Source organism: Thamnophis elegans, chromosome 4, assembly GCF_009769535.1.
Source record: "Thamnophis elegans isolate rThaEle1 chromosome 4, rThaEle1.pri, whole genome shotgun sequence".
NCBI lineage: Eukaryota > Metazoa > Chordata > Lepidosauria > Squamata > Colubridae > Thamnophis > Thamnophis elegans.
The window spans coordinates 52,680,839-52,692,932 of NC_045544.1; the positions used below are offsets into that span (position 1 = coordinate 52,680,839).

At 38.8% G+C, this 12,094-nt stretch overlaps 1 protein-coding gene across 1 annotated transcript in view; it reads left to right on the forward strand.

The window, feature by feature from the left end:
- SASH1 (SAM and SH3 domain containing 1) overlaps window positions 1-12,094 on the forward strand; it is a 223,751-nt gene that overhangs the window by 100,727 nt on the left and 110,930 nt on the right. Inside the window, 2 exon segments of the mRNA XM_032216012.1 lie at window positions 11,840-11,889; window positions 11,976-12,044. Of these exon segments, the coding sequence (XP_032071903.1) occupies window positions 11,840-11,889; window positions 11,976-12,044 (119 nt within the window).

Below are 12,094 nucleotides of genomic sequence, written 5' to 3' on the forward strand. Positions count from 1 at the left end.
CACATGGGGGGGCATGTGACACAAGTGCAGGGGCGAAGCACGTGCTGGGGGCCCACACACACATTGCACTTTGGAGGTTTGACACGCATGCTTATATCCACGTGCACTTTGAGCATCCAGAAAAGGTTAATCATTACTGGGCTAGGTCCATCTTGCTTGCTAGCCATGTCTACCCGCCATTCTTTCCAGAGTTCCTCGAAATTTAAGGCTTCCCATTTTCAATGCCAGCCCAGCATCCGCACCCCTGCCTTCCTTTTCCTTTAAGAAATTTTCCCTTGAAACACTAAAATATGCTGTACTATTTATTCAACAAAATCAAAACCTTTATTTGGGTTTTGGTCCACATACGTCGGCAACTAAGCAAAAAGTCCCTGGACTAAATGCAGACTTTTATCCTGTAGGTAATAACCCCCCTTTTATAGCACATTGGTTTTTTCATTAGAGGATGTTCATTTCTACTTTTTTTTTCACAGCATAGCACCTCAGGAGTGGGACTCTGTAATTGAGGTTTAGGAAACCATAGGTTACTATCATGGCTTCAAAGGCAATTGAGGACTTCATTGCACTAGGCACATACTTACATTTTGTCAGCAGCAGATAAATGCAGTACTTTTGCAATGCATCAGAGAGTCTTCAACCCTTCTTTGCTTTCTTGTTTATCCAAGAAACTAAAAGTCTATTATAATAAGAGCAGATATGTTGACTACACTGGCCAACTCCCACTTGAGAAAGTAAACTTTCCAGTAACATTCAGGAAACTAGGTATAGTGTTTATAAGTCAACTCTTGTGTGAGATGGAATATCAATCAATGATTACATTTCTTGAATTTTTAAACAAATGAAAATATTCTGTTTTAGCCTGTAATGTCCTTTTGAAGAGGAGTTTTTAATCTCTTGATAATACCAACATACTGCCATTGGTATTAGTTTGGGGAGTGAGGTTACATATTGTATTTTGTATAGTGCTGCATGAAGTTATGAGATAGGAAGCTTATAGCCTGGGGGGTCTCCAAACTTGGCAACTTTAAGACTTGTGTACTTTAACTCCCAGATTCCCCAGCCACCATATTGTCTGTGCCAGGTTCATGAAACAGCTGGATCTTGCGAGATGCCTGCCAGTAGCCATTTGAAATGGAAATGAGCACCTCGCTACACTTTGGATGCTCTTGGTTGCTTTTGCTCATTGCGATTGTGGTGACGTTGCAGACAACAATACATATGTATACCTGCCCTTTGTGTCCCACTTGAGGATCTCATGGAAGCGCAACAGAATGCAATTAACATTGCTAGTTTCTGGGCCAGATCTGTTTAATCTGTATATATTTTAATCTGTATTTTATACTTCAAATTTTATAGCAATAGCAATAGCAGTAGACTTACATACCTGCTTCATAGGGCTTTCAGCCCTCTCTAAGCGGTTTACAGAGTCAGCATATTGCCCCCACAGTCTGGGTCCTCATTTCACCCACCTCGGAAGGATGGAAGGTTGAGTCAACCTTGAGCCGGTGAGATTTGAACCGCCAAACTGCAGATGGCAGTCAGCTGAAGTGGCCTGCAGTACTGCACTCTAAACACTGCGCCACCTCGGCTCTTATGTCATATCATATGCCTTGTTTTAATTGTGGAGCTTCTGACACGAATAAACAAACAAACAATTTTGAACAGTGTTCTTTACAATTGTAGAGCCACCTACAAAAGACAACATGATCAATGTAAATTCAGTAGGAAGGTACATCAAGTTATAAATGATGGCTATTCTGGGCCAAATGGAATTCTTGAATCACAGTCATGAAATATATGAGCTTTAGTAAAATCCTTTGCAAGAAGCCCTTTTATTTTAAAAGTATGAAAGATTTTTCCTTCTAAGTTTTATTATGGATTGTTGATTTCATTGTTATGCAATCCACTACATGAGTCAAAAAGCAAATCCAAAATTTTCCTCCAAGCCCACATTGTAACAATTGGGCCATATTATATTTCCAGGCATGTCTTTGTTTTTGACAGTACAGTTTATTTTCAAAAAGAGGCCCCACTCCAGCAGCTGGATGGAAGATTTATCCAGCTGTGAAAATACTAATTGCATGTTTGGAAAAAAAAATTGTTCTTTTCATTTGTACCTGCAGGCATGCTTTAGAAATGAGTTTGGTCATGTAGCACTGCTGTTAGAGCTAAATTTTAGAAGCAGGTGTTTTTATATCATGCTGGCATGTTATCGATTCCTTAAGTCTATTGTAATGAATTTATTAACCGTAAGTGATATAATTTCTCTTCTCTATTTCATACCATAGGGCGAATGGAGTCTAGTATAGAGAACTCATAAATTTGTGCTCTTCCAAAATCTGGATGTCACAGAGAAGTTAATACTTCTGCTTTAGTTATTATTTAGTACGGAATTTATTTTAGCAAAGGTATGAAAGAAAAAGAAAATATATATTTTGTTAAAAAAAGGGGTTAATATGTCATCCAAAGCAAAAGAGATCAGTATAAAGTTTATGAAATAGAAACAATGCTGAAAGAATCATATTAGGAAATATAGCAAAGTACAAAATAAAATGCATAACTCAGATTATCATCTCATTTCTGTCTCTCTTTGTTTGGCTTGGGAAGGTTGGAACTGTCAGATAATGAAAATCAGGATATTTTAATACCAGAATGTAAGTTTAACAAAACCTTAATATGGTAATTAGAGTTTTGTAGTCCTTAAAATACACCCTAAATGACCATGTCACTACTTACTTGCCCATGGTAGTTAAAGTATTCCAGTTTTTAGTTTAATAATCTTTGTTAGGATGAAATAAATCTTCATTTAGTATAATTGACTGTGAGGTCAGATTTAACATCAGTTGCAGTTTTTATATTAGACAGTATTTTTCCTGGCTTATATAGTTACTAGACTTGTCAGCCCACAAAACGCAGTAATGACTGCAGAATCCTAGGGTCCGTGTGCTCTATTGTTCATTTTTATTTCATTTTTTGACGTCATTTCAGAGATGAAGTGAAGGGATTAATGTTTTGCTTCATTGTGTAACTGAAATCTGCTGGATTTGTTAGCTTTCTTTAGCTGTATGGTTTTGATAACAGTTTTCATTTCAGTTACACAATGAAGCAAGACTGGGCCTATTCCAGTATGTGCTTTTAATTGAGTGTCATTGTGAAGCATTACTTACATCACTTGATTTCACTGTTTGGCATAATTTGTTTTACCGGATTCAAAAATTTATGTTTCAATCTGCTGTTTGTCAAAAAGTTGGATATATAATTTCTGGACTTCCTAAATGAGAAAATTATATACCGGTAATTCCTTGACAAATTGATGGAATTAGATGTTTTATATTAAGAAAAATAAATAGATATGCAAATTGCTTGCATTTAAAAGTGGGGTTTTGTTTGCTTTTTAAAAATGAAACATCTATTAGAAAATTCAGCTCTAACTAATTCTCCATAATTCGTCCTCCTTCTCCTCATTTATGCTACATTCAGTGTAAAATGTTTTCATTTAGATACAAATTAAGTGACTAGAGTCCCGATTTTGGCAGGACCGTCACAATTCGCACAATTTGTCCCGCGTCCGGCCACGTTCTTAAAAAGTCCCGATATTTTCTAAAAATTTTATTTTTACCAATATAAAAAGGCTGCAAGGCCGTGGCAGATAGGGGCCACCAGCGGGTCTTACTGATTTTCTAGGATACATACAAGTTGCCTACTACATCCTCCATATTCGGGGGAGAAATACTCGCTCCCGCGCAGCATGATCATGCCACAGGTTTCCAAAGCCACACTCTTGATTGGTTCACAAACGTCATGAGAGACGGCTTCCAAAGGAGGACAAAAAGCGCTGTAGCTTTGCCTAAAGAATAGCCGTCTCTGTAGGAACGAGAATGTCACTCATCCCAATCTGTTGAGACAAATATTTAATCTCTCAGTTCGATGCTTTCAGAAAGCCTAGATATTCAAAGGAAGACTTATCCTACTCGCAATAGCATTGGGATTCTGCACTATAGCTCACAACGTTGCTATGCAGTAGTAAATTGAAAAGATATAATATGGAAAAACCAACGCCATTAAGCTGTAAGTCCTGAACTAACATATTAAGGAGTAAGCCTTACTGAATTGCACATGGTTTTCTTTCTGCTCACTTAGAACTACCCGCCAGAAACGAAGCGGTCTTGTGCCCCCCCCCCCCCACGGTCCCTTTGCTCACGGGGTGCAGCAGCCCACCCTTCGACTTGCTGTTTCCTTCCAGGTGGCTGGAGAGTCGTATTTGACAAGCCTCGCCACCTCGAGCTATCTGCAGCGGCGCTTCCCTCCCTCTGCGCCCCGCCTGCCTGCCTGCCTGCTGGCACCGACACTCCAAACGTCTTCTTCACCGTGCAAGCCCTCCGCAGAGCAAGGGCGTGTGACCGGGCAAGGTGGAGTCGGGGGGACAGACAAACTCCATGCCCACCTCTTTCTTCCAGCAGCTCCGAGAGTCGCTGGTGGCAAAGAGCTTGGCGGCGGCGCCCGGCTGGAGGGGAGGGCATGGGGTGCGGGAGACCAGCCTCCGGTCTCCTTCTCCTCCCTCCTTCCTTCCTTCCTTTTTCAGGAGGGGATGAGTGGGGGTGGAAAGGGTGACAGGCTGCAGGTGGACAGGGACCCCTCCCCTTCGGAAACAAGATGAGAGACCATGAGGAGAGCCCAGGACAAGGGGAGGGCGAGAGGTTGGCAGAGCCACGAGCGGCGGTGGTTGTCCGAGGCAGGGGTGTGGCGGAGGTGGTGTGGGTAAAAGGGAACCGGCGGGGGCTGCGGGGCCAACGGGGATCGGGCAATGGAGGTGGCCAAACTCCATGCCCGCCTCTTTCTTCCAGCAGCACTGAGAATCGCTGGTGGCAAAGAGCTCGGCGGTGTCACCCAGCTGGAGGGGAGGGCGTGGGGTGCGGGAGACTAGCCTCCGGGAAGCTCGCCTCTCCAGACGGCCCTGTAAGCCCCACACACCCCCTCCGGCTTGCTCCGTCCCATTTGCCAGAATTTCTCCCATACAGTATACACAACTCTGCAGAGCATAATTGGATCCTACATAAATACATTCAGTAGTATCAATGCATTTTCCAACCTGGCAGAATGGAGACTACAGTGCCCAGAATTCCTAAACAACAGATTTAAATGCCTGCGTGAGAATTTTGGGAATTGAAGTCTCAGTACAGAGGTGCAGATCTTGAGCGAATTGGCTTGAAGGAGGCTAGAAGACAACAGGAGCCTCACTGAATTTAATAATACTTGTTGCTGAATCAAGCAGACATGCTTCTGCTGATGAAACTATTTCAGTGTTTTCCCTATAATTCCTTTTACAAGATATAATCTTCCTTGAGTCTAGCTCAGTTCCTGGAGAAACCATAAACATATTCAAAAACTGCCAGGTTATTTTTGAAACTGTTGTTTTTCCCATTTAGCTTTCAATTTGTATGGATGTAACCTGGCTGTTTTTGCCTGCTCTCAAAAAGATGAGCAGGGTTGAACCTGGCTAATAATTGGAGGGGAACCCACCTGGGAATCTCAGTACTGTATATTTCATAGGAAAATATTAAAAATTGTCCAAAAGCAACAATGACAATTTCCATACTACTGCTAAGAAAATTACGACACATCAATAAAATTATAGGAGCTGAGTTTAACTCAAGAGAAACTTTTCTAAAGGTAGACAGTTATATAACAATTCCACAATTCTGAAAGAACAAGCTTGTTCTATATGAAATTAATGCTACAGCAGAATGAAGTAATACTGAAGATAAGTGCAGCTAGTCCTCAATGCACGACCACACTTGAGTCCAAAATTTATGTTGTTAAGTGAGAAATTTATTGAGTTTTGCCTCATTTTACAATTTTTCTTGCCACATTTGTGAAGTGAATCATTGCAGTTAAATTAGTATCATGGTTGTTGAGTGAATCTGCTTTCCCCATTCTTTGCTTGTCAGAGGGCTGCGAATGGGAATCACATGACTCTGGAAAACTGCAACTGTCGTAAATCTATGTCAGTTGCCAAGCATTTGAATGTAAATCTCGTGACCATGGGGATGCTGCAATGGTCATAAGTGTGAAAAACAGTATAAGTCCTTTTTCTGTGCCGTTGTAACTTTGAACTGTCACTAAATGAACTGTTGTATATTGAGGACTGCCTATATTACATTTATTTTTTAAAAAATAGCCAATAATTTATATTCTTGAATAAGACTGCATTTAATTCATATAATTATATTTTATGACTATTTACAGGAAGGTTTTTGGAATGGGGCTGAAAAGTCCTGATTTTTTAAAAAAATTAATCAAACCCCCCCCCCCCCCCGGTCAATGGTGTCCCTCCCATGTCGTACTATGAGGGCTGAAAAGGACAGCTTGGGTTAGTGCAGACAAACGTAAAATACATGCTTTAGTAATTGGAACTATTGGAAAATCTCTGTTTTTGTTTGTAAATTTTATAATATGGATTCAAATTGTACGAATTATAAGCATTGTGCAACATTTCTCATATAAGCTTATGTTCATTTTAAATAAATGGTTATATGTTGTAAGGATGATTTTTCATAGAGATGTGTCATTGTTTCCACATTCTAGTTTTTTTAAAATACCTGATTTTAATTGGTTTTTAATTTAAAAACCTGTCATAGTTCCAATTTAATTTTGTAAGTAGTCTAGAAGGATATAGTGATCACCTGGATGGAAGGACAAAGAAAGGTCTAAAAGAAGGGACACATTATCCCTATCTAGATTCTGACAGAGGTAATATGCTAGAACAATCAGTGTTGTCTCTGTCACATACCTTAAGCTGAATCATAACTAACAACTAAATTGCCTCTTTCAAAGCACACCATAGCTGCATCCTGACTACTGTCTCAATAAAATTTTCTAAAGGTTACACTGGGCAGTCGTTGTCAAAAAAAAAAAGCCAGTGCAAGGAGGGCTTCTTGAGAACAATATGCAACATAGCTAGTTTCAGGATTGCTGGCACTGTGTCCTTTGAAACCTAGGCACTAACAATGACTTACTAGCAAACTGCTGTACAAAGTATAGTGGCCAGGTGGGAGATCTACCTGATGTTAAATCTGGAAAAGAGACGTTTCACTAAAAAAGGCCATTGATACAATAAAGTAGATGAGGTTAGAGTACTTTATCTCTATTATTATGATGTTGTAGGCCCAAATCTTGAGATGATACTTGTGTTGGCAAATTGTATTTTTGATTTTCCTCCACTGTTTTCTCACGTGTTCCTTATATTTTATTTATTAGTTATTTGAATTTAAAGAATATACAGATGAATTTTAGAAGGTGCTTCTAATTTGTCTGCTAGAGCTCTTTAATAAACCAAGGAACCACCTGAAATGAGCACACATGAGCCTACGTCGTTTGCTATTGACAGTGACTAACCAGGCATGCAACAGAACTGCCTAACAGTTCCCTGAAAACTTCTTAAATACCTCCTGGAATCTATTGGGGTTCCTGAGTTGCCTGGGATATCACCTAATAGGCTTTCTCACCCAGTCTATTTCACCTGGACAGGGAAGTTATTACATAATGACAAAGGATAAGGGACATCTCCCCTCAGAGATTGAAAATGAAATGAGATGCCAAGGCAGTGGTCACTTTAGAGACCATGAACATCTTACTTCTGCCACAACTTTTCACCTGTGTTCTACCAAGATTTTAAAATTCGACACTAGGATTAGTGATTACAATTAGAAAAAAACTAAAGATTACAATTAAAGAACAAAGAATGGATAAAAATATTTTGCAGATTGGATATATTGAAGGATATTTTTTAACAATGGACCCAGAAGCTAATTTTAATAGCGTCTGACTCTATAGATATTCAATGTGTTATGGAAGAGGAATAAGTTCTGCTGACAAGATTGAGACTGAGTTGAAAATGGATTAAAAAATGACAGGCTACAAAAATAATGTGGGAAAAGATGTTATGCTGGTCATACAAAAGAAACTGGCTTGTGTCTAATAATTAAAAGGGGTATTTAAACAATAAAACAAGAGAATAACAAGGATAATTTTCTATATTGGATTTGCAAAACAGGCATCTTAAAGTTTAAAGAATTTTTTGAGAAGAAAAAAATGAAGTAAAATTCTGGGACATTATTAAAGTATTAAAGATCAAAACTGTTAAAAGTAAAAGGAATATAAAGTTGCTTTATTTGTTCAAGGTTAAAATAGATAAATTGCTATCCCTAGTAATCCTTATTGGATTTGTTGATATCAGACCTGAAATGATGATGTTTTAGGAAGTTTGGGGATATGGGGAAAATGATCATATTTTAAGAGAATGTAATAAGTTATTTAAATTATCATACTTACTGTGATGAAGGTGGGAAATTACTTATTTATATATTACTTTTTTTCCTTTTATATATTTTTATTTTTTTTTATTTTCTATTTCTCTATTTCTCCCATTTTTTACATCTTCTACTTTTTATTTCAGGTTTTTGTATTAGTTTTTATTCTTGTTGTAATGATACATCTTAATAAAATTACTATTTAAAAAACAATTTTGAAGCACTTTTGACAATAGCTTAAATTTCAACATAATATCTGCCATATTCACTGAAGCAAATTCAAAGTTAAGGTAACTCTTTAACCCAGAGGAAGAGTGCATTCCATGCTACTTTTATGAAGGTAAATGTTCCCCCTGCATATATGTGCTAGTCGTTCCAAACTCTAGGGGGTGGTGCTCATCTCCGTTTCAAATCCGAAGAGCCAGCACTGTTCAAAGACGTCTCCATGGTTATGTGGCCAGCATGACCAAATGCTGAAGGCACACAGAATACTGTTACCTTCCCACCAAAGTGGTCCCTATTTTTCTACTTGAATTTTTACATGCTTTCGAACTGCTAGGTTGGCAGAAGCTGAGACAAGTAATGGGAGCTCACTCCATTACATGGCGCTAGGGATTCGAACCGCTAAACTGCTGACCTTTCTGATCGACAAGCTCAGCGTCTTAGCCACTGAGCCACCGTGTCTCTTTTATGAAGTTTACACATTGTCTAATACACATAGTCTACAAGAGCTTTTCATTATCATTCAGAAATTACAAATAATGTGCTACATGTAGAGCCATCACTTGTAAGCAGGACAAAGCAAACATTTATTAAGCAAAATAATGTCCCTCTCAGGTATTTGTATTATTTATCAACCAGTGCCCCCTCTCCCTTTCTCCCTCCCTCCCTCCCCCCCCTCTCTCAAATTCCATTGCTTACTTTTTGCAAAGAACACTGTGGCTTTTTACTTGTGAGGACAAGATAAGTTACTCAGGCTGTAACAAGAGAAAGAGAGACAGAGCAGAATCTGGATTTGTTAGCACAGGATGCAGCTGGTCTTTCCCTAAGAGGGTTTGAGGAGGAGGGAAGAATCTGTTCTACCTTCCCTTCACAATAATATCCGCTGTGCATAGTAAATCTTGTTTATAGTCAGTTTAGCTAATCCAAGTATCTCCTTTAAAAAGATAAAAGGTAATTTGAATTAATATAGATCATATCTAAGGTAAAAGCAGCTCTAGCACAACCCTGCCTTTTTAAAGTTCTGATTAAATTCAACAAAGCCAAACATTTGCTACCCAGAAGCCAGCAAGAAAAATTACTCTTCATGCCCAGCAGGATTTGCTTTCTCACGTTGTGTGGATTGAGTTGCAATGTCTGGTAAAATGTCCCCTCTCTTTTATTTCCTTGACACTCAGTAGAAACCTAAATGAACCGGATTCTGCAGAATTGCAGAGGTGTCCCGTTCCTTTTCTGCCTGCTTTATGTCATTGGAGGTGGGATGACAGGGGACAAAAGAAGAACCTTAGTAATGTTCCCATTGCTTTTCCAGCTGGATAGTTAGCTTGGTTTAATGAAGAAAGGGGAAGTTGCATACATCTGCTTTCTATGGAACTTTGCTTTGGCAAGAAAAGGAAGACACTCTAACTTAATTGTTGCTAATGTTTTCATTAGCCCTTTTCAACTCAGAAGAAAAAACATCACCAAACTTCATATTCATAAGTTGTTTGTTTCCATCTCTCCAAATCAATGACATTAAAGCTAATTACAAATTTCAGAGGAATGTGAATTTGTTTCCTTTATGGAAGGAAAAGGCACTGCAGAAGCCAATAGGGAAATTATAAACTTCTTGGACTGAATTAGGTTTAGGGCTGTGTGTAGGTTGAAAATGTTCTGATGCTACAGGTCATATATTGTTGTCTACCTTCATCTCCTTTCTAGTCTCTCCTTGAACTGATTATGGTTTTTGCAGTCCATTCACAAATCTTGTTGGTTTTTTTGTTTGAAAAGTACTTACATGTTTGAGCTGGTCAACTACCACCACCACCACCACCACCACCACCACCACCACCACCACCACCACCACCACCACCACCTCTTCTCTTCTTCTTCTTCTTCTTCTTCTTCTTCTTCTTCTTCTTCTTCTTCTTCTTCTCTTCTTCTTCTTCTTCTTCTTCCTCCTCTTCTTCCTCTTCTTCTTCTTCTTCTAGGTAATTCTTGACTTACAACCACAATGGAGGCCAGAATTTTGGTCATAATTTTGGTTGTAAGTCAAGACACCACACAACCATATTCCCAATTTATGACCACTTTACAGTCCCATGGCTGTTAAGCAAATCCAGCATATACAATGGATATTTTTGCCATTTTCTGCTAATTGTGGTCACAAGACCATGGGACACAGCAACCAGTTCTAAATGATGACTGGTTGCTAAGGTCCAAAATGCAATCATGTGCCTTCAGGCGTCTTTGTGTGCACAGTCATAACTTTGAGGATGGATTGTAAGTATCTTTTTGTCCTTTGTAATTTTGAACAGTTGTTAAGTGCCAGTCAGGTTATAAGTTATAGTCTTTGTATATGCACTCAGATCAAACCCTCTTCCACCGTTTGTAACCATTTCTTCATTATCAGTTAATTGGGGCTTTGTGAGGATGTTCATCCGTTTGTTACTGCTATATTTTGAATTATGTTTTCTTGTCTGCTTCCTATAATTTTATGTATCTTGATCATGTCTCCATTTAGTCACATTTGTTTTTTGAGGTAAAGAATCTTCAGTGTTGTGTCTCAAAGAACATGTGTTCAAGTCCCCAGGTCATTTTGGTTATAGTCTTTAATGTTTTTTCCATTTCTGTTATATTCTTCTTAAGATGTGGCAGCCAGAACTGTACACAGTTTTCCACATCTGGAGAAGTAGACTTAGAAGGTGATGCAGATGTTAACAGGATTGTTTATTTCTTCACTTCTGCTCATTACTTTTGTTTCTGCAAAACTGTGCAGTATACTGAGCCATCTAGTGTTCCCACCATAGATTGCATAAAAAACAAAAAAGTAAGAGAAATGTTATGACAAGTGTTTGACAGTACTTCCAAAATAACATATCACTGCTAGTGCTTTCTCATCCAATGGAATGACTGCTTTCTGTAATCCAGGATATATGGAGATGTTCTTGTGAGATATGATGGCTAAAATATTGAATCAAAAAGGTTCAAGTTCACTGTCAGCCGTGAAAGTTCAGGGACAATTTTGAGCCAATCCCCCTACCTCTCCCCAGCCAACATCACAGGGTGGTTTTTGAACAGATGTTGGAGAAGTTATACTATGCATGTCACTGAGCTCCTAGAGGAAACTTAAATAAATAAAATGAAATTGTGAATTTACTTTCATATCACACCAGGGTATTTTAGCCAGTTCTGGAAGCATCCGAACTGAGATAGTTTGATGGTCTCTCATTCCTGTCCTATTTTGTTCTTCGTTTTGCTGTCTTGCTACTTTGCTTGTCAACACTGCCACACTTGTGTGTTTCACTAACTTGACATCTGTTCTGTTTCAGGAGAAATCTGATGCCAGCTCCACATCCCTACAGCTGCAATCCAGATTGAAGTAAGCACAATGGGATTCAATTCTTTATTTTTGTTCCTGCATCAATCAGATAATAAAGCTTTTGGTTGTTCAGCCTCAACTCAAAGCAATGAATCTCTCTTCCAGGAATCCCTTGGCTTTAGCAGTGTAGCATCCACACCAGAAATAGAAAGAAAGTAAGTAGGCATTTATACTTCTGCTTTACATTCTGCATGAATTACTAATT